The sequence below is a fragment of the Nothobranchius furzeri genome, chromosome 12 (genome assembly GCF_043380555.1).
Source record: "Nothobranchius furzeri strain GRZ-AD chromosome 12, NfurGRZ-RIMD1, whole genome shotgun sequence".
NCBI lineage: Eukaryota > Metazoa > Chordata > Actinopteri > Cyprinodontiformes > Nothobranchiidae > Nothobranchius > Nothobranchius furzeri.
Window position 1 is genome coordinate 5,188,403 of NC_091752.1, and position 22,288 is coordinate 5,210,690.

The 22,288-nt window shown below is 45.0% G+C and overlaps 1 protein-coding gene across 2 annotated transcripts in view; it reads left to right on the plus strand.

Annotated features, from left to right (window-relative positions):
* cdh23 (cadherin-related 23) overlaps positions 1 to 22,024 on the plus strand; it is a 405,629-nt gene extending 383,605 nt beyond the window's left edge. The window contains exons 42-68 of one of the 2 annotated variants that reach the window (XM_070542163.1): positions 1,181 to 1,288; positions 1,610 to 1,712; positions 2,156 to 2,281; positions 2,364 to 2,567; positions 3,999 to 4,457; positions 4,555 to 4,671; positions 4,765 to 4,989; positions 5,121 to 5,290; positions 6,245 to 6,382; positions 6,822 to 6,941; positions 9,199 to 9,376; positions 9,453 to 9,664; positions 12,072 to 12,266; positions 12,362 to 12,475; positions 12,564 to 12,693; positions 14,973 to 15,236; positions 15,303 to 15,464; positions 15,547 to 15,803; positions 15,889 to 15,986; positions 18,118 to 18,238; positions 18,316 to 18,395; positions 18,473 to 18,513; positions 18,652 to 18,712; positions 19,347 to 19,476; positions 19,577 to 19,696; positions 21,124 to 21,234; positions 21,474 to 22,024. In XM_070542163.1, the coding sequence (XP_070398264.1) occupies positions 1,181 to 1,288; positions 1,610 to 1,712; positions 2,156 to 2,281; positions 2,364 to 2,567; positions 3,999 to 4,457; positions 4,555 to 4,671; positions 4,765 to 4,989; positions 5,121 to 5,290; positions 6,245 to 6,382; positions 6,822 to 6,941; positions 9,199 to 9,376; positions 9,453 to 9,664; positions 12,072 to 12,266; positions 12,362 to 12,475; positions 12,564 to 12,693; positions 14,973 to 15,236; positions 15,303 to 15,464; positions 15,547 to 15,803; positions 15,889 to 15,986; positions 18,118 to 18,238; positions 18,316 to 18,395; positions 18,473 to 18,513; positions 18,652 to 18,712; positions 19,347 to 19,476; positions 19,577 to 19,696; positions 21,124 to 21,234; positions 21,474 to 21,809 (4,380 nt within the window). In that variant the 3' untranslated portion in view covers positions 21,810 to 22,024. The remainder of the gene's footprint in view (positions 1 to 1,180; positions 1,289 to 1,609; positions 1,713 to 2,155; positions 2,282 to 2,363; positions 2,568 to 3,998; positions 4,458 to 4,554; positions 4,672 to 4,764; positions 4,990 to 5,120; positions 5,291 to 6,244; positions 6,383 to 6,821; positions 6,942 to 9,198; positions 9,377 to 9,452; positions 9,665 to 12,071; positions 12,267 to 12,361; positions 12,476 to 12,563; positions 12,694 to 14,972; positions 15,237 to 15,302; positions 15,465 to 15,546; positions 15,804 to 15,888; positions 15,987 to 18,117; positions 18,239 to 18,315; positions 18,396 to 18,472; positions 18,514 to 18,651; positions 18,713 to 19,346; positions 19,477 to 19,576; positions 19,697 to 21,123; positions 21,235 to 21,473) is intronic. The other variant, XM_070542162.1, reaches the window with a different exon arrangement.
* The last annotated feature ends 264 nt before the right edge of the window (positions 22,025 to 22,288 follow it).

Sequence of the window (22,288 nt, forward strand, 5' to 3'; positions counted from 1 at the left end):
ACAGTCCAAACTGATACGTAACATGTTTAACATGAAGTATCTGAACCATGATGGAGGGATTTACATTTCAGTGGTGGAAACAAAACCTGTTGCACACTGCTGCCAACTAGCGGGTGGCGATTGAATTGCGCAAAACGAAAAGAAAATACACAAATGTTTGCATGTAAATTCTTTCAGGAATTAGATACACAGCTTTTGAATATCGATGTAATAATCGCAGGAAAAAATATCACGATATATTGCCATATCGATATTTCCGATACACTGCTTTTGAATATCGATATAATATTGCTGGGAAAATATCACGATATATTGCCATATCGATATTTTCTTACATCCCTAAAAGAAACCTTCTCATAACTTCATCCACGCATCCAAACTCGTATTTTCCATTTAGCTTCCATTCAGGCACAGGTTTGCTTTTAAAACAAGTTTAATATCAAAGCTGTTGAAAATTGTCATTTAAATTGCCATCCATGAATTGTCATTTTATAATTTTCGTCTCAAATCTCTAAGTTTAAAATTGTAAGTAATAAATTTCTTCATTTTTAAACTTGCCTCCTTATTGAAACGAAACACAGAAAAGGTATAATATTTCTGGTTGTTGACAAGCAAAGATCCTAGTTTCTGATTCAAAATAACTTTTGCTATTAAATTTAATTATCTAAATTAAACATTAATCTTTGGATTTAAAATTTGATCAAGCAGGCTGATGTATGAACTTAGATCGATATATAAGTATCCGGGATATTTATATATGTGACATAAGCTTCATAGGTTAATCTGATTGGTCATTTTCGAAATCTCTACTGAATAGCAACAGAGGTGATTTCAGTGTGCAGATTAACTCTGCACCAATCAGAAAGAAAGATGACAGAAGCATGGTCTGTTTGGTTTGAATCTTTTCATTCCTGCTTTTCAACATTTTTGTATCTGAAAAAACAAGTATTTAAAATGACAATACTACTGACCTACATTTACTTTTTTGTTGTGATTCTGAACCGATAGATTTAAAATCATCTTATTGATGTTTATTAGTGCTGTTGTTTGTGGTTTTATGAATGTCTGGAGATGAACCTAATGTTTTAAGTGTTTTATATAATTACATTTATCACAGCTTATATTGATTTATTGTGAAAAAATATTATTAGCTTGTACACCTCATGTATTTCTCTGATAGACGGGTGTGGTGCAGGTGAACAGACCCCTGGACAGAGAGCGGGTGGCTGAGTACACACTTACCATCACTGTTAAGGACAACCCAGAGAACCCCCGCAATGCTCGCCGGGTAATCCCCTCACAAGCTTTTCTCACTAGTTCACTGTTTTGGCTCTTTGACAACACACACTGCTGCAGAACCTGCCTCTTTGAAGCCTTCTCTACAGTAGTTTGTCCTTTAGAGGCCATCCTGGATCGTTTTCCTGCTCTTTACCAAATATCATGCGGTTCTTCCACTCATCTCCACCTCATTTAGCTCAGGGTTGTCATGGATCAGTTGGAGCCCCCATTAGCTTATTTAGCTAATCAAATTTGTCCTTGAAATGTAACGAAAATAAACAACGGCTCATGAAGATGATGCAGTTGTTTATCCTTTGTCCCAAACCATCAGGACTCAGACTTCTTGATCATCACCATTCTGGATGTGAACGACAACAGACCTATTTTCACAAAGACCAGCTACAGAGGTGAAATCATGGAGAACTCTGCAGCAGGTAACATTCTCTTTTTTTCTCTTTTTGTATTTGCAGCACCTAGCAGGAACTCTGTAGCTCCATCTGCACCACTTCCTGGCTTTGTTTATACACAGCTCACACGTTTCTCTTTCATGTGTGACACTGAGTTTGACAGATCGGCACCTGTGTTTACGTCCCACGTTTAAATGTTTTGTTATCGTCGTTTACTTTGCACCAGTTTTTATCGAGGGAACCGGTGGAGAGGCCTAAAACAGATTAATGTCAATATTAGGATCATGACTGTCACTGGCATGTCAGAGCAACAAAGTGTTGACGACACCTTGTTGGTTTTGTGGACCTGATTTGAGGTCCAGCAGCTGCAGCGTTTTGGTCAGCTTCGAAACTTGCAAATATAAAATATAAATGTGTTTGTGTTGGATTAAAAACCTTCCTTGGTCTTCTGATCTGTGACTGTTCTTTAGGCAGCGTTGTAACCATTTTAAACGGCCCGGTTCTGGCTGAGGATAAAGACGTTGGGATTAATGCCGTGGTGACGTACCGACTCCTAGGTGCAAGAGTGGACCTGTTTACAGTTGACTCCAATACTGGTAAAAGGATTTCTCTAAAGAAAGTTTACGCCAGAGATCATGTGGAAAAGTGCAGTGAAAAGGCTCATGCTCTTCCCTCCAGGTGCTGTTCTCGTGCGTCAGGGCGCCAAATTGGATCGGGAAGCTTTTCAGGACCCTCGGGTGGAGCTGATTCTGGTTGCAGAGGACGTAGGAGGTTTAAACAGCAGTGTTCCCCTCACAGTCTCGATTCTGGACCAGAATGACAACCCGCCTGTTTTCAACCCATCCAGTTTCAGCGTTCGAATCCCTGAGAACAGCCCCGCTGGTGCGTTTAAGGCCTTGGGTGGAACCTAACTCGTATTTTATTATCAGCCACTACCACAAGTCAAAAAGTGGACAATAATGTTTGGGCCTGTGTGTGTTTGCTAAATCGTTCATGAAACTCTCAGAAACGAATCGCCAGTTATAAATCTCCAATTAATTTCCTTTTTGAGTCAGCCCAGCATAAGCCGGCTGCTATAGCTGATCTACATTACCAAAAATACAAAATGGGTTGGACTCGGTCAGTTTTCTTAGTCGCATTCACAACACACACACCACACACACACACACACACACACACACACACACACACACCAAGATCTAACCTTTGTGCGAGATCTTTGTGAAAAATATTTCCTAAAGTAGAAAAAAAAACATCTCATGCCTCTGGGCAAATTATCACAAATACATCCACAACTTAATACCTTTCCTATTCTATCAATTAATTCTAGCAAACTCACATTAACATCATCATCATCGTCATCTTTTTGGTTTAACCTTCTCAGTGGCCTAGTGGAATGTCTGCCGTTGGACTGGGAGATCAGGGTTTAAATCCACAGTTGGGTCATACCAAAGACTTTAAAAATTGGACCCACTGCCTCTTTAAGGGGTCGGACTGGGGGGTTAAACCACCAAATAGTTCCCGAGCGCAGCCACTGCTGCAGCTCACCGCTCCCCATGGAGGTGGGTCAAATGTGGAGATGTAATTTCACCTGTGTGTGATGACTAATGGGGCTTTACCATTAACTTTAGGTACTTTCCTCCAGCCAATGAATGACTCCAGTGCAGTACACCTCATAGCCATAGTATAAAATACCAAACAACCTCGTAGAAGGCCAGAAAACACTATAAACAGAAAATATAGCCAATATTTATAAAAGCAAGTATTGGGTTTCAAAGTTGATCTGGTTAAAAGGGGGGATTCAATTAAAAATGAGCAATAAAAAAACAATAAACATGCTAATAGCTCTCAGTTGACACCTGGCAGAAAAGCTTGAGAGTAAAAATTACTTTTCATTCTACTTTTAAAAGTCTGTAACGACAGTGCTTGTCTGACATCTAATGGGAGATGATTCCATAAAGTAATAACAAAGACCAAAAATGCTTGATCCCTTCTGGTCATCCATTGGACCGGAGGAACAACCAGACCATAGCAATGCAGACTTGGCAGGGACTTGAGAACAAAAACAAGAACTTTAAAATGAGCCAGAAAAACAACCGGAAGCCATCGCCGTGACTGCAGTAATGTTTGTGTTAACGAACGTGAAATTGGCTCAAACTCTTTAAAATTTAGAAATATTTAGCTGAAGTTTAGAAGTATAGTAGGCAAGTGTCACCTCCAGCACATACCCTAGTGCTACACGCGGTGTCAGACCTTTACTTGTAACTAACGTCTGGGAAATTTCATACAAATGTATGTTTATTTCCCTTTCAGGTGTGGTGGTGACTCAGCTGTCCGCCACCGATGCCGATGCTGGGTCTAACGGCTGGCTAACCTACCGGTTAGAAAGTGGAGCTCAGGACCGCTTTGTGGTTGACCCGCTCTCTGGTGCTGTCCTGGTAGGAAACGCCACGCTTGACAGAGAGGAGCGTGCATCCTACCGCCTCGTTGTGATGGCAACCGATCGTGGAACGCCTCCTTTGTCAGGAACAGCCACCTTGACTGTTCTCCTGGACGACGTCAATGACTCGAGACCGCGTTTTCTACAGCCAATAACTATAATAAATGTTAACGAGTCAACTCCACCTGGTGTGGTGGTGGCCACGCTTGCCGCTGAAGACCCGGATCTAAATCCACGGCTCGAGTACTACATCATCTCAGTGGAGGCAAAGGATGATGGGAACAGCCCAGTAAACGGCCTTCAGGATTCTTTTGGTATTGATTTACACACAGGTAGGACATGGGCTTTAACTCTCTGATGTAACGTTAAGTTGTAAATGTGCATAGATCACATTTTGGAGCATAAATACATGTTTTGGTGAATTTCCAGGCGCCGTCTTTGTGCGCAAACCAATCAACAGAGAGCTGGTAGCCACGTTTGAGATCATTGTGTCAGTTCACGACAACGCCAGTGACATTATTGACAAGTCAGTCAGTGTTCCCAATGGTAAATCCTTGTTCTGCTCATCTTCAGCCCCTGTATTCACCCATTACTTTGACTTTTTACATCTCTAATTTTGAGTTTTATTTCCACCCTTAGCGAAACTAACCATCAACGTGTTGGACGTCAATGACAATGCTCCTCAATTTCGGCCCTTTGGAGTGACCAACTTCACAGAGAAGATTTTAGAAGGGGCTCAGCCCGGCACAACGCTGCTATCCGTGTCCGCTGTGGATCCAGATAAAGGCCCAAATGGTCAGGTCACTTACCAGCTCCTCAATTTACCGAGAGGGGGGTATGTCAGACTGGAGGACCCTTCCGTTGGTATGACCATCTACAGTAAAACCAGAATTCAGTTTATTCCTGCTTCTCCTATCCCTCCTATAACGCGTTTCTTCAAAGTTTTACTATAAGCTTAATTCATTCTTATTACGTGATGTGAAACTGTATTTTAGGGAAGATTGTGGCCAACCAGACAGTGGACTATGAGCAAGTGCAGTGGCTGAATTTCACCATACAAGCTCAGGACCATGGCACACCTCCACGGAGCACCGAACTGCCCGTTTATTTACTCATAGTGGATGTCAATGACAACAATCCTGTCTTTCTACAGCCTTCCTATCAGGTAACGAGCACCAGTCTGCAGAGGAGTAACTAAAAAATTGGTCTCAATAGATTTTTTACTTTTACTTGTCTGTTACGCCACACGTGTTGCTCGTAGACCAAACAATACCAATTTTTAAAAGGTGTAGCGGAGGATGTCTTTCTGGAGTACACACCAGAGTAGGTTCTTTAAGTCTTGACTTGTTTGTGGGGGTTTCCCAGAGCCTGTTCAATTCATATATGTAGCACCAAGTCCCAAATAGAGTCATCTCAGGGAAACATTCCAATTGACTCCACTTATCAGGGCACGGAGGTCAGTTCATTATTCCGATTAGTTTAAAATTTCCCATGTAAGAAAACCCAACAGACTGCTTCACTTAACTTTACAGCAATCCCTCAGACCAAGCATGCATGTAGCGATAGTGGGGAGGAAAAACTTCCCTTAAAGCTGCAAAGGCAAATCTACAAACGAGCTAGGATTTAAACACAAACACGGCCACGGAATGCTCACCCCTCCCCTCGGGTGTCTTCCCTACATGGCCAGAGGAAACGAGACGGCGCTAAACACCAGTCGCTGTTTTCCACGTCCAAACGTCTTTTGTTGTCCGTGACTTCAAATGGTGATTTTCTTCTTTAGGACTCAGGTAGTTTGCCCTAAAGTTGAAGTGGTAGCAGCCGGCTGTTTCTCCTTCTCTGGTGTTATTGAGCAGAGAACCTCTCACACCGGTGGTGTTCTGTGGCTAAATGCACGAGTGTGTAATGAGTGGAGGACCCAGGGAAGTGCTGCGGTTTGGTGAGACAAACGACTGGCTGGTCCAATAGTTGCCTTCAGAGGTTTTATTCGCCGAGGTTTTTAGACACATGCAACAGAACCACTTTACTTTTTTCTTTTTTTATCTCCACCTGTTGCGTGAAGACAAATTAAAAGGAACCACACACGTTGTAGTAGCCTTGATGGAAGTGTTTCTGTTTGTAGGTGGCTGTGTTGGAGAGTGTGGCCTTGGGCACCAACGTAGTTCGCGTCAGAGCTACAGACGCTGATTCTGGACTCTTTGCTGTTATTGAGTACAGCCTCGTAGATGGACTGGGAAAGTTTAACATCAGGCCAACCACTGTGAGTTCATCGGATTCAGCACGAGCGTAACCACCTCTCGCTGTCACTTCTAAGTCACAACATGTCACAATTAATTCTTCCTCCCACTTTTAACCAGAACGCCTGATTTCAGGGTAGTGATGGTGCACACGGTGTTATTTTGTTATGAGTGAAAGATCTGTTTTAAACTCTAGTTTCTATAGAAAATGTCAGAAATGTTCTCTTCTGTGACCTCAGACAAAATATAAACACGCACTGACTGGAAAGAAATGGTCTGCCGTGTTTTGTTTCCTGCCTGGAAATGAAAGTCTAAACAAAACATTGGAGCATCCTCGGGCAGTCTACATATTTCAGCTCCCCTCTCCATTTCTGTCATAAATGCTGAGCCAAAATAATGCCGTGATACCACCGCCACTCCCAGTAAGTACTTCCTTCCTAATCATTCCTTCTCCTCTGCAAGGGAGAGATCTACATCCTGTCCCCTCTGGACAGAGAGACGATGGACCACTACACTTTGACCGCGGTTGCTCGAGACAACCCGGGGGGGAGTCCAAACAACAGGAGAGAAAATTCTGTTCAGGTAGAAATGTTGGTGTTCTCGTGTTTCCCATTGATCTGCTTCAAAATAAATCTGTTGCTGCTGCGTTGTAGCACAGTTGGTACCGCTGTTACCTCACAGCAAGAAGGTTGTAAGTTTGAATCCCTGTTTAGGCCTTTCTGCAGGGATGAATGAAAAAATAAATAATTTTTCTAACTGTATTTTTGTGTATAAACTGTATAAGAAGCGCAAAAGAGCAGGGACTATAAGATATTTAAAGAGCAAGTTCACTGAGAAGCAGTTATTTTTACTTATTTTTGTTGCAAGCAGGCTAAACCTGAAAATAGTCTTCTACCTTTATTTCCAACATCAGCAACTCAATCAATCAAATTTTATTTGTATAGCACCTTCTACAACATTATCGGAAGCCCAAGGTGCTGAACAACATCATTAAAAGAAAAACATTCCCAGTACATGGGCATAAAAGCAGGATAAAAACATAAAATCATAAAATATCAAGCAAACACTATTACAGATAAGAGATGGCGGAATAAGACTAATCGATAAAAAAACAAATGTCGGACAAAATAAAATCAAGCATCTGGGTTAAAAAGAAGAATAGTTAAAACCATAACGTTAGGGCAATTCAAATGACCCTAGCGCTGAAACGCAATCAGATAAAAATGAGTCTTTAAACGAGACTTAAAGACTTGAAGGGATGGTGCCTGCCTAGTGCTCAGTGGCAATTCGTTCCACAGAGTTGGAGCCAAAATAGAAAAAGCACGAGAACCCCTCGATCGAAATTTCGGCCGGGGGACCACCAGAAGTTCCTGCTCGGCTGAGCGAAGACACCGAGATGGAGCATACCTGTTCAAAAGCGCAGTAATGTACGAGGGGGCACTGCCCTGGAGGGCCTTATAAACGAGAGTTAAGATTTTAAACTGAGCTCGATATTTTACCGGGAGCCAGTGCAGAGCAGCCAGCTCTCAGAAACTCAGAAATAGACGGAGAGATTCTCAGATTACAAAAGCCACTCTGTTAAAAAAAAAAATAGCATTCGTGGCCTCGCCCATCTTGGCTCGCGACGGAGAACGCAGCAGTTGGTTTAGCGTCCAGCGTTGGGTAGTAGAAGCTAACCGGTATAGTTAGCAACTCCACACGGCAGAACTCCTTCAGGCTTGTGTTATTTGTGGAGATAAAACATCAATGTTGCAGAGCGAACACTCAGTGGTAGTCATGTTGCTGTTAGCCAATCAGAGGAGAGGTATCCAAATATCATGAAATTAAGCTCCACATCTGCTCACCTCTCCTCTGGCTCGTTTCTAGGTCCTGAAATAAGAGCGCCAGAGCTTTTTTCCCCCACTTATAGATCAATTCACAAGGCATTCCTTTGTACTAGAAACCACTGATCATGTGTGAACTTGGTCTTTAAGCTGGCTTGTTATGGTCGGTCGCCATGGTAAACACGAGTGTGTCCTAACTATGATTTTAATAAGACGGGTCAACGGAGTCAAATTTATCCCTCCATCCATTTTCTTTAGCCGCTTATCCCCGCAGGGTCGCGGGCGGGCTGGTGCCCATCACCAGCTGTCTCCGAGCATGCAGGCGGGGTACACCCTGGACAGGTTGCCAGTCTAGGGCAGGGCAACACAGAGACACACACAGGACAAACAACCACACACACACTCGCACCTAAGGACACTTTAGAGAGATGACACGGTCAAACGATCTTAAAGAAAGTCAGAGCTGATGGCCAGACAACCAGGAATCCGTTAGCTGTGAGGGGCACACTTTGGGTGAAAGAACTCCGAACTGCCCACACGTTTCTGAAACATTTCATCGGATCAGACGTTAAAGAGTGCATGACATCACCACGTTCAGTTTATTATCTGGTAAAATCTCCCAAAATCGTAACATTAAAGTCCTATTAGTCAGCACACGCTGGTGAAATTCATCTCCACATTTGACCCATCCATGCGGGGAGCCGCAGCTCTGGCTGCGCTCGGGAACTAATTAGAGTTTTAATCCCCACAATCCAACCCCTTAAAGCGGAGTGTCAAGCAGGGAGGCATTGGGTCCAGTTTTTTCTTTTGAGTCTTTGGTACGACCCGATCTCCAGTCCCAGGGTGGACACTCTACCACTAGGCCTCTGAGCTGGTCAGTGCAGTTCTGTAAAAAACAACAACAACAACAACCTTTCTGTGACTCGTTTACATTCTGATTGATGAAGTGAAGTCTAACAGATTTTCTGTCTCCTGTCCTGAACTCTGACCTCTAATCTGTGTTCTTGACCTGTCAGGTTCTGGTCACAGTTCTGGATGTCAACGATTATCGGCCACGCTTCACGGCCAGTGTGTATAACACCAGTGTGTTTGAGAACGAGCCCAGCGGGACGTCCGTGATAACGGTCTCTGCCGTTGACCTGGACGAAGGACAGAATGCCGTGGTGTTCTACAGCATGTTCGGACCAGGTTTAGGTACGAACGTGAAATCTAGAACTGGTGGAAAGAGTGAGGGCTTGTGTGGAGCACTGTTTTCTCTTTGGGTTTTTAGATACATTCACCCTGGATCCAGTCACGGGACTGGTGCGTTCTCGCCGTCTGCTTCAATCGTGGGAGCGCTTCAATTTTACCGTGGTGGCCACGGATCAGGGACGTCCTCCTCTGTCGGGCACTGCAGACCTGATCATCATCGTCATAGATGTGAATGACAACAGACCCGTGTTTGTCAGGCCAGCTAATGGAACCATTATCCACATCACTGAGGTATCTACGTCAGCTGGATGTTTCTAGTCATATCTATAAATGCTCCCTCACAACATTCAGGCCCTGTCCACACGTAGCCGGGGATCTGGCAAAACGTAGATATTTTTCTACGTTTCGGCCTGTCATCCACACGAAAACGGAGTTTTTTCACACGAAAACGGATCTTTTTAAAAACTCCGGCCAAAGTGAAGATCTGAGTTTTCTCCGTTTTGGGGGTCTGCGTGTGGACAGACAGAACCGGAGTTTTACGGTCCGCAACGTCACTTTCCACGACTAAAAATGCTGACATCACGTGTGCGACCTGTGTTTACACTAGCCGACAGCATGGATGCCCTCAGAGCTGCGCTCGCTTTATCAATTGTCCAAGCGCTTTCTGCTTGTTTGTTTTTGCAAGCGGAATTACTGCTCCTTGTGGAAGACCACAGACGGAGGACGAGGTTAAGAACGGGGGAAGTACTGCCGCCTACAGGTCTGGCATGTCCTTAAAGAGCAAGTCACCCCTTACAAGAAGCGTACTTCACTCCCACTTCATGTTTGAAAAATGCAACAAATGCTGTTGCCTAGCAGACCGAGAGGGTGGAGCCACTAACAAATACACACACTCACGACATTGTGACATCATAATGTACCAGTTTACATCATAGCATACCTCTTAGCCAATAGCGGTGGCAGATTTAAATTCAAATGCAGTGAAGAGTTTTTACCTGACAACGGCACAACACTGACAGTTTTAGGCAGAAATTTTAAATTTTAACTAAAACGCACTAAAGTGCAAAACTATTGACTACACGTGTCTGCAGCATGATTAGACAAGCATTTATATAGTTTATCAGAAAAAAATAGTTGATTTGGGGGTGACTTGCTCTTTAACAACGTATTTATCCGGGTACGTGTGGACAGAGGTTTTTTTTAAACGAGGTGGTGTGGATGCAAGTTTTTGGAGGGGCGGATATTCGTTTTTTAAAAACCCCGGCTACGTGTGGACTAGGCCTCAGCGAGAAAATAATCACTTTTCAACACGAAGCTGTTTCTTTGTCTTGGAAATTGTTTCATGTGGAAAAGTCACATCCTTAGGTGGCCGTGTGACCACTGTATATTACGTCCTGTTTCGTCAGATCCAAAGATGGTTTTGTTGTGACTTGTGATTCAGACGCAAGCTGCTTGCTCTTGCTAATGGAGCCCAGAGGGCGTTTCCTGGCAGAAGGTTCAACAAACTCTTGACCTATCCGTTAATTCTGAACTTACTTACACCAAGTGGGAGCACGAGCCAATAAAAAGCCATCATCACTAGATCCCTTCATTCACCATGGCAACTGCAGTGGTATAGAAGAAAACCTCCTGCCACGGCTGCAGGAAGTCCTCCTTAAAGGGGTCCTACAAGTCAAAACCACAGGGTATCCGCGGGTCCTTAAAAAGTCTTAAATTGGCTTTTCCGAATTTAAGGCCTTAAAAATCCTTAAAAATGACAAATAATCCTTAAACAAAGTTTCCAAAGGTCTTAAATTACCAAAGACCCCAAAAACACAATTATTTTGTTTCTATTAAATTTTGTGAATTTCTAGTTAGTATTCAGCATTTTTTGTGTATGAAATTGGCATAAGCAGAACCGTACACATTCAGTTGGTTGTGAAAGGGGACCAATTTTAGATGAGCACATTAGCTGGTTAAGCTAGTGGGAGCTTGTGCCATGGGGAAGTGCAAGTTTAATGGTAACTGGATGGCTAATCCCACTTTTGCAATGTGGTTAGCACCGGTTCCGGGCAATAGCTAGAAATTATAGCTTAAATTTAATTTCAAAAGTAGCTTAAATTTGGTCAAAGTGGCCTTAAAAAAGGTCTTAAAAAGTCTTAAATTTGGCTACCTTAAACCTGCAGATACCCTGAACTACATTTACCTTGTTTTTGGGTATCAAACGCACCAAAACGCATGCATCGTCTCCGATCTAATGTTGTAATGGCGGGTACAACACATCATAAGCATAGAAACATCACCTTAAATTTGTATGACCCAACCCGCTTTAACATTGGCAGTACACGAATGTTGGTGGCAGTAATGCTAACCCCGAAACAACCGCCCAAGCTTCTGCTAACGTCCTTTTTCAGATGAGAGGAAAACAACAAAGAAGAATGTTGTGTAAGTACGTCCAGACTTTAAATGAAGGCCAAATAGATCCATAGCTCACCTACTGAGCTATCCGGATACTATACACAGAGTCAAAGAGCCATCAGGGTAAACCGGCCAATCAGCACAGAGCTCGTTAATGGTTATGTCCTGGCCGAGCTGGCATGATGAGCCAGTCTCTCTACTGCAGGGCTTTGTTATGGCCGGGGCTCCTGGTCCATGTTCAGCCTCTAAAACATTTCATGTGACATTGAATTGACATAAACCCCCTTTTACTGTCCCGCAGGAGCAGCCTCCAGGTATACCGGTCTACGAAGTGCATGCTACAGACGCTGACGCTGGGTTGAATGGAGAGGTCCGCTACGCCTTCTTGCCGACAGGAGCGGGAAACAGAGACTGGGAAAATTTCCACATTGATCCCATAACTGGGGTCATCACCACCACTGTGAAGCTGGACCGAGAAAAACAGGCCATTTATAGCGTGAGTCAACTGCTTCTTTGCAGATTCGAGATTCAAAATGATAAAATTACACATTTTAACGGTGGTAAACATGACCCCCCCCCCCCCCCCCCCAGCTTATCATTGTGGCCCGTGACCTGGGTCAGCCGGTGCCTTATGAGACCACACAACCTCTGCAGGTGGCGCTGCTGGATATTGATGATAATGAACCTGTCTTCCTCAAACCACCAGTGAGTGTTGACTTTTAATCTGAAAATAAACATCCAAGTTGTTTACATGATGTATTTCATGCTTTACTCTTGCCTGTGAACACTACAGCCTGGTGCCTTGCGTTACCAAACACTGACGGTGCGTGAGGAGTCTCCTGCAGGTACCGTGGTGGGTAACGTAAGCAGAGCTGTGGACGCAGACGAGAGGTCCAATGCCATCGTCTATTATTTCATCGCCGGTAATAAAGTCTCCATGAAACACGTCTACATGCTGCATGTTTTGAATAAAATAGAACTTTTATGTCCATTCAGATTAGCACACACTTCTTAATCCTCTAGATCAGAGAGATAATCTGCCCACTGTGTGGGACACTGGATGGTGAGATGGTGTTTCACCCTCCCCACTCTGTGCATGCCAGCTGCTGCTCACTGGGCACCTGGTTGTTACAACAACAAGCTTTATGACCTCCACCCCTCGGGGACCCTGGACCCTCACAGCACCAACCAGTTTATTGGCTGTCTGGTAACTCTACTGCAGACCCTCTGTAACCAGACCAAACTGTACTACTGCTGACACGTCAAGAAAATGGTAAATGGTAAATGGCCTGTATTTGATCTAGCGCCTTCTAGAGTCCTGGAGCCCTCCAAGGCGCTTTACAACACAAGTTATTCACACACTGGTGGCGATGAGCTACGATGTAGCCACAGCTGCCCTGGGACGCACTGACAGAGGCGAGGCTGCCGAGCACAGGCGCCACCGGTCCCTTCGACCACCACCAGCAGGCAAGGGGAGTTAAATGTCTTGCCCAAGGACACTACGACAGCGACAAACTGAGCGGGGCTCGAACCTGCAACCTTTCAATTTCGGGGCGAGCACTTGGCTCATGTGCCACCGTCGCCCCAAAGAACAGAAAGAAAAGAACAGCTCAATGCCCCAAACAGCTTTTGATAAATCGGATGAATGATACTCATCCCCAGAATCCCAGAACCAATATTAGACGTTTAACCACAAAATGGAAGCATCTTGCCATATAGATTGGCGTTCAGCTCCAAATAGCCAGTGTATGGGATACCAAGACCATTACACCAGCTCTCTGTGAATGTAGAGGCCATGTAACCGGTATCAACCAAACAAGTGACAGTAGCACCCCCATTATTATTATTACAATTGACCTTTTGCACGTGGGTCCACCATATTGGGCGGCAAAAGAATACAAAACAGTGAGCAAAATGAGTATTGAACAAAAGTAACGTCTTGTTGGTGATCTTTAGCCTGGCTGCTTCTAGTTCAAGTCCATTTCAGTTATCAGAAGAAGTAACTGAATTACAGGTGGAAGGAGCGGAAGAAAAGTGGCGACAGAGGTTGTTTTTCCAGTTTGGCCTGGTTTCAGCAGGTTCAAGTCCAGTTAACCTGTGGGATGATTGGCACATCTAGGTGGGCTCATAGAGAGCAGTATTTACAAAAGTTACGAGTTAACTAGTTTACGGACGTTAGCTTACGTTCTCCCTGCTGCTGTTCACTGGCGTAAACAAGTCGCTTGGTTGTTGAGCAGACATAGTTCAACCACCCACGCTATAGAGCTCCGGACCCCACGTGACTCTCAGTTAGTGGGCGCCATTTTGGCATGCAAAAAAGGTAAACAAACACGGATGTAACCATGAACGGGATCCGCTTGGATTTTACTTCGTCGGAGTCGAACGGTTTAACGGTTTAAGTACCTGATATGAAGTGGTCGCTGCATAAGTGAAAACCTTTACTCTCGGGATCCCACAGCTTCATTTTCGCCCGGTCACTAGCGCGTTTCATTACAATGATCCAACGTTTGCGGCGCTCCGGATCTTGGGGAATCCTGTAGATGGCTCATTCCTTATGTCGTCCGCGTCTGTTCTGCATCCTGGGGCACAACAGGAATCTACCATATTTCCCGTTTGATTGAGTTTTCTGACAATAACAAATAGTCCAGCTGCCGGCTTCTGCCTGCCAAATGGCGCCGTTTTGATTTGAACTGTTGCATGCCGGGAGAAGTGACGTCAACTCCCGGAGCTCTATACACATGCAAAACAACTCACTGGAAACCAAAACAAAATTAAACACTAACAAATTAATAATGCAGCTCATGCACAACAAATAAAAATAAATGAAAATACATAAATTATTAATAGATACCGGGCAGGCCCCCAGCCCTGAACCTCATTACCGGTGAGGTGGGCAATTATGTTCTTGCTGTTCCAGCTGTGGAGCTGGCGTGGTACACACTGATCCGGCGAGCCAGAAGTTTCTTTGATACGTTCTCAGAGCAGGGCCAGACTGCACCAGACAGGACAGCAGAGTGTCCTTGCACGCTGAGCAGCAGAAGAACAGAGACACACAGAGGCAGCGATCCACCTCACAATGCCCCTCAGTCAGGTGGCTAATGTGCAGCACCTGGCATGCACAGGGTGGGGCGGGTGAAACACCATCTCATCGCATCAAGTACTTCAAAAGCTTGAGAATAATACAACATTTTTATTCTCAAAGGAGGAAACGACGATGGAAACTTTGGCCTAAGTCTAGGAGGAGAGCTGAGGGTGCTCAAAGTTCTGGATAGGGAGATTGTTCCAGTGTACACCATCATCATCAAGGCTTCCAGCAACAAGAGCTGGACTCCTCCCAAAGGTCAGAGGTCTTTACAAGCCAAAGCCTTGAACCCAGCTCTCGACCCGAGTCTGCTGGAAGTCCGAATTGAACTGGAGGACATCGACGACCAGACGCCACGCTTCACTAAGGCTGAATACACCGCAGGTGATTCATGTTGTTGCAGGTTTGTGTGAAACCATTAGGAATCTTTCCCGTTTGCTCTTGTTCCAGGAGTTGCAGCGAATGCCAAAGTGGGATCAGATCTCATCAGAGTGCTGGCCATCGACAACGACATTGGTAACAACAGCTTGGTTCAGTATCATATCGTCACAATCCGCTACTTCCAGACCCAAAGCAACGGCAGTGAGGATGTGGGCAACGTTTTCACCATTGGTGCGGCTGCTATTCACACCCAGACTCTAACTTTAAACTATCCAGCAGCAGCTGCTAGACCAGTTTCCTTCTCTGTCCACAGGTTTGTCAGATGGAGTTATTCGCACCTATGACCTCTTCACGGCTTTCAATCCTGGCTACTTTCAGCTTGAGATTCTAGCCTGTGACCTTGCTGGACACAGTGCAACCGCCAACGTGAACATCTACATCCTCCGAGACGACCAGAGGGTCAAGATAGTCTTTAACGAGATACCTGATGTTGTTCGTAACAACAAGGAGGACTTCGTTAAGCTGCTGTCTAACATCACTGGAGCCATTGTTAACCTGGATGACATCCAGGTTGGGCTTGTGTGTGTTACTGCTTCTTCTGCTTTTTTGTTCCTGTTTTTTAATGATATTTTTTATTGGCTTTTATAATATTTAGTTCCACGTGGACAAAAAGGGCAGAGTGAGCTACGGTCAGACGGACATGCTCATCCATGTAGTCAACAACCAGACCAACACCATCCTCAGCGTTGACAGGTCTTCTAGTTTTGTGCTTTTACTACAGTTACCCAGTGTGTCATCCACTCGGTCATAATTACTTACGTACTCCGGTTATCAACGGTCCCATTTACTTGGTTTTCCAACGAATCTGCTGTGGTCTTTAGTATGAATGAATCCCTTAAGCTCTGCAGCACGAGTTTTGGTGTTAGAAGTTAAGCCTCCCGTCCACCTGACGTGAAAGCATCGCTAAACGGGCCGCGAAACATACTTCACGACGGTGTCGGTACAGGATCTGCTCGGGTGCAAGATCGGCTCGGGGTCCTTCGACTGCCGATGACGTCAAAGTACGGCAAACCCACTCGGACAAAATACACTACACATCTATACTGTTGGAAAGAATTTAGCAGTTTCGTTATTAAAATAATGTTTCTTACGACGTAAGTTTGTGTTTATAATGGTATTTGTAAAATAAAACACTATATTTTATTCATAATGTTGAACTCCTCTTTGAGCACATCCCTTGAAGGATCATAGGTATTAGCAACACCTGTGAAATTGTATTTGCAGGAAAGAAGTGTGTCCCGTTTATTGAAGTATTTTGTGTTTAGAGTTTTTGACGTCTTGTCCATGCGTAGTTCAGTTACGCTCATAGCTGCTAGCCAAAACTCTGGAGTAAAAAGTTTTCTGGCTTTACTAAAATTCCTGTCTGTACTTATTTGATTGATGGTAGTTTTACTTTCTATTAGACTCCAAATGTAATCATTTGGCACATTTCTAATTCATAATTTGTAAGAATGTAATCGGCGATATTAGCATTAGCATTCCTATGGGTTTTTCCACGTATATTAGCATTGCGCTAACCACTCGCTGCCAAATTGCAGCCTTTGCGATTAGAAAATCTCCTTTTGTCACATCGCAATTTAATTGCACATGCAGTTAATCGTTCAGCCCTAATATACATGCAGCTCTATGCTAAAAGTGTATTTTCAAAGAGGTAATGATGGATTTCTTTGTAAAAGTTGTCCATCTTTCCAACAGAAAGATTTGCCTGGACCAACGTAACGTGATTGCGTAATTCCGTAAGGTTCATGTTCAGCCAATCAACTACTTTGACGTCATCGGCAGCCGACGGACCCCGAACCGATCTTGCACCCGAGCAGATCCTGTACCGACACTGGCAGTCGGCTTTAGTGGACGGGTTCCTTTCTACCGGTGGTTAAGTGTCCCAGAAGCGAAGGGATGCCATCTTTACATTTAGAGTATTTTTTTTTATGTGATTTGCTTCCAACACTTCAAACCCCACAGTTTAGATCGGGCCAGACAGGAAGTCAAACACGAAAGCAGCGTAAAACATCTGGAAACTTTCAAAATAAAAGTTACACGCAGATAAACGTACATAGTCGATCTAAACGGAACAGAAACTGAACCGAATATCTTTTTGGATACATGCAGCGACCTCTCTCCCTGTTTTTGTGTGGACTTCTGAAATCAGGCGTGGTGTTGAAATTTTCCCGTGACTTTGCTGGGCCAGTGGCGTGGAACGCTTTCGTTTGTGTTTCGCGTCTGAAAGGCTCCCGGTTGGAAGTGAGCTTGCGGTAAAACGCAGCTATTGCGATGCACGCCGCTTTCACGTCTGGCGCAAAGGAGGCTTCACTCAGAGGGGTGGCGGGGCAGAAGAATGACTATTATGAGTTTTACTCGTTGATATGCAAACATTTCTCCTTGGACTGGCTAACAGCAACGCCGCCTTTGTTCACCCTTCTTTCTTGGGTAAAAAAAAAACAAATGCTACGTTGATGTTTTATCTCCACAAACACAAGCCTGAATGTGTTTCACCACATAGTGGAGTTGCTAATGGTTAGCTTCTACTAGCATAGATGTTCTCTGCTGCCTCCCGGCCACAAAATCAACCCAGCCTGTTGCATTCCCAAGGTGAGCGGGGCCATGAGTTGCACATTTCCCTGCGACTTAAAAGAATCTGGCTTTTGCTAACCCGATCGTTCTCCCGCCTATTTGCGTTCTGTGCCTAATGCAGGAGAGGATGGTTGAAGGAAATGTTCATGTTCAGCATAAATATGCAGCTCAGAACGTATCGCACGGTTTCTCAGAAAACAATGTCTTGTAGTGCAGTTGGTGGACCTTAGCTCTGATGTTTCTCATTCTGCAGAGTAATCCAGATGATTGACGACAACAAGGAGCAGTTGAGGAGCTTGTTCAGGACGTACAGTGTTGTGGATGTTCAGCCTGCTGTTAGTGACAAAATGCCTGACGACATCTCCACCCTACAGGTCTGCAGAGCGGCGTCCACACGATGTGATTTTGTTGTGGTGGCTTTCAGCTCTCCTTCCATTTCCCTCTTTCACAGCTGGTCATCATAATCCTGGCCGTGCTGCTGTGCTTGGCGGGAATTTTGTTTGTGACAATGAACTGGCATTACCGAAGAGTGTGAGATATTTTTGTGCTTGCACATTTCCTTTGGAGAATCAGTGTTGTAGACTCCTCTCGTTTCTCTTGCGTTGCAGACATGAGAGGAAGCTTAAAGCGATCGTTGCAGGTTCAACAGGTAGGAAGGCTGCCTCAGTGACAGACGGGGCAGTTTTTTAGAATCTGGCTCGTGTTTCCGTTATAGTTATTACCTTTTTAGTCATTGCTTCCTGAAGTGTAGGAGGGGACTGATAAACTTGTTTTTCTTACCATACAGGAAACCAGGGTCTAATGGACATCCTGGACATGCCCAACACTAATAAATACTCTTTCGAGGGGTAAGGTAACACTTAAAGAGCAAGTCACCCCCTACAAGAAACTTACTTCACTCCCACTTCATGTTTGAAAAATGCAACAAATGCTGTTGCTTGGCAGACCGAGAGGGCGGAGCCGCTAACAAATACACACACACACAGGCTCACAATGGCATTATGACATCATAATATACCAGATGACATCATAGCATACCTCTTAGCCAATAGCGGTGGCAGATTTAAATTCAAATACAGTGCAGAATTTTTCCCTGACGACGGCGCAACACTGCCAGTTTTAGGCAGAATATTTAAATTTTAACTAAGATGCACTGAAGTGCCAAATTATTGACAACACGTGTCTGCAGCACGATTAGACACTCCTTTATATAGTTTATCAGCAAAAAAAAAGTGATTTGGGGGTGACTTGCTCTTTAAGTAACGGGTTCAAGATAAAAAGCAAAGTACTTTATTTACCTGTAGTTTCTGTGATGTCATCAGAAAAACTATTATAACCTCAGAAATAATACATTGCTGTTTGTTTGTTTCCAGGCTTTTGTTACGCAAAGCTCAGTTAACTGTAGGGTGAACTTTTCTTTAGTTTGTTGCAGCCAATGAAAGCCTCCTCCATCTTATAACGTTCTGCTGTCATACAACCCAGAGCTAATCCTGTGTGGCTGGACCCGTTCTGTCGCAACCTGGAGCTAGCTGCTCAGGCCGACCACGAGGACGACCTTCCCGAGAACCTGAGTGAGATTACTGACCTGTGGAACAGTCCCGCACGCACTCATGTCAGTACCAACATACATCTTTTATATCCCCCTGAGCCATCATTGCTCATGTGGACACACTCAGAGGTGCCTCCATACCATGTGTACATTGTCTTTACAGGGCACCTTTGGTCGAGAGCCTCAAGCGAGGCCTGAGGATGATCATTACTTGAGGGCAGCCATTCAGGAGTATGACAACATTGCTAAACTGGGCCAGATTATGAGAGAAGGGCCTATTAAGGTGAGAACTCTAAAAGATACACTGGGTGTGTCTGAGGCCCTGTCCACACGTAGCCGGGGATCTGCCAAAACGTAGAAAAATATCTACGTTTTGGCCTGTCATCCACACGAAAACGGATCTTTTTAAAAACTCCGGCCAAAGTGAAGATCTGCGTTTTCTCTGTTTTGGGTGTCTGCGTGTGGACAGACAAAACCGGAGTTTTAAGGTCCGCAACGTCACTTTCCACGACTAAAAATGCTGACATCACGTGTGCGACCTGTGTTTACACTAGCCAACAGCATGGATGCCCTCAGAGCTGCGCTCGCTTTATCAATTGTCCAAGCGCTTTCTGCTTGTTTGTTTTTGCAAGCGGAATTACTGCTCCTTGCGGAAGACCACAGACGAAGGACGAGGTTAAGAACGGGGGAAGTACTGCCGCCTACAGGTCTGGCATGTCCTTAACAACGTATTTATCCGGGTACGGGTGGACAGTTTTGTTTTGAAACGAGGTGGAGTGGATGCAAGTTTTTGGAGGGCGGATATTCGTTTTCAAAAACCCCGGCTACGTGTGAACTAGGCCTAGAATCCAGAGGTTGCATCCTTCCACGTACTCAAGGCCGATTACGTCACAGCAAAGTGACAAGGCTGTCCAGATTCAAAGGACACTCAGAATCACTCTTCGAATGCATCCCCCAAATTTTCTATACGGGCCGGGTGTATCCTCATCGGTAAAGACTCTCCCAGGAGTCATTGTAATAATGGCGGCTGATGCTGGATAAGATTAGTTTTAAGTGTTTGTGTTTTATAAGCAAGCAAATAAGTATGGCGCATCCTGTAGTTCTTCATCTATTATTGCTAAGTTAGTTTTAACTTCAGATCAACACTATCGTGGTTGCACGACGAAGATATGCGCTGGAGTAGGGGCAGGAATAAATGTGAAGGCTAGCCGCTTTTTTTCTGGTCTTTGCAGTCCAGGACCCGGCCAGGAAGGGTCCTCACGTCAGTAAATGACAGAGATAGAAATTACCAAATGTACCTACTTACAAACGGCAAGAACAAATAACACTGGACTGTCCCTTTGGGACACCAGGTGTGGGCAAAGTTGCTCATTATGATTTACTGGAAATCGCGACGGTATCAAATGAGATTACCTCCGTATGTAGGACAGTGTCAACAGGAATCTCCTGTCAGAGAGTTAAATCACCGATACTTACGACTCCGCTCAGATGTGGTCGTCCTATCGATGTTCGCTCAAAGCTAGCAAACATTCAGGCTCTGAATGTTTAAGGACACTAAGCTGTTTCATGACAAATCTCAACACCCAAACCTACTTCTGTTTACAATCATTCAGACGTAAACGGTGTGAGGTGTGGGACGGTGAGTGAGTCAGGATGTGTGAGGTAGACTGTCTCCTAGATTCTGTTTGATCCCGACTGCCATCCTGTCAGGGCTCCCTGCTCAAGGTGGTCCTGGATGACTACCTGAGGCTGAAAAAGCTCCTGGCGGCGCGGCTCGTCACCGCGTCCCACAGCCAGGGGGATGAGTCATCAGTCACAGAGGTGGGCCAAGAATAATCGGGTGATCTGTTTGAATCTGCTGCTGCAGCTTTTCTGCTCGTCTCCAAGATCACGTTCTAAATTCCTGTTTCCTGTTCTGATGCAACTCCTGCCCCTTCACCACCTTGAATCTGACGTGAATGCTTCCTACTTTCTGTTTGGAATGGTTTGCCTTCAACTGTCTGGTGTGGTAATAATTCACTATTTCTAATCAGATTCTTTGTGGTGTCTGCTTCCTAAAGCTCATCCAGAGTGATCTGGACGAGGAAGAGCATCTGGGCATGGTTGGCGATCACAGCCCTCTACGCTTTAAGCACAAGCTTCCTGTGGAGTTGAAAGGGCCCGACGGTGTGCACGTGGTCCACGGCAGCACTGGCACTCTCCTGACCTCTGACCTCAACAGCCTGCCAGAGGACGACCAGCGCGCCTTGGCACGCTCTCTAGAGGGTCTCAATTCTGACGGGGGGTTGTATTCGGAGCGAAACGCCCGCACAGAGTCAGCCAAGTCCACCCCGATGCATCGCCACAAGGACGGCGACTCGCTGTCCGAGAACCCGCTGGAAGTCACAGAGTTATGACTAGCCGAGGCCTCGCTGGTCTGAGAGCAGTCGCGGCTCGTGTGTGTCTTCGTACCTCCACCGCCAACCTGGGACGAAGGGCAAGAGGAGTGAGTGCAGTCAGAGGAACTTCATCAGCCAAACTGAGCGCGTCAGCAAAACACCCTGCAACGACGACGCGCTCGCCACCGCGCTGGCTTGAGTGGAAGATGGTCACGCTACAAAGCTTCAAGAGGCTTATTCCAACGTCCTTTAGGCAACTGCAAGCCGCGCCAGCATCTTTAGAACGTCACCGAAACATCTCGGATGTTCGTTCAAAGAGCAGAGAGGGAACGAGGCGGCTCATCTTCTTTAATCCTTTCAAAGTCATGCCTGGACTGCAGACACTCACTAACACACACACACACACACACACACGTATGAGTCAGACCAGCTGGTGGCCACTGAGACGCAGAGAAGAAGAAACAATCAGAATGATGTAGAAAAAAGGTTTGTTCACA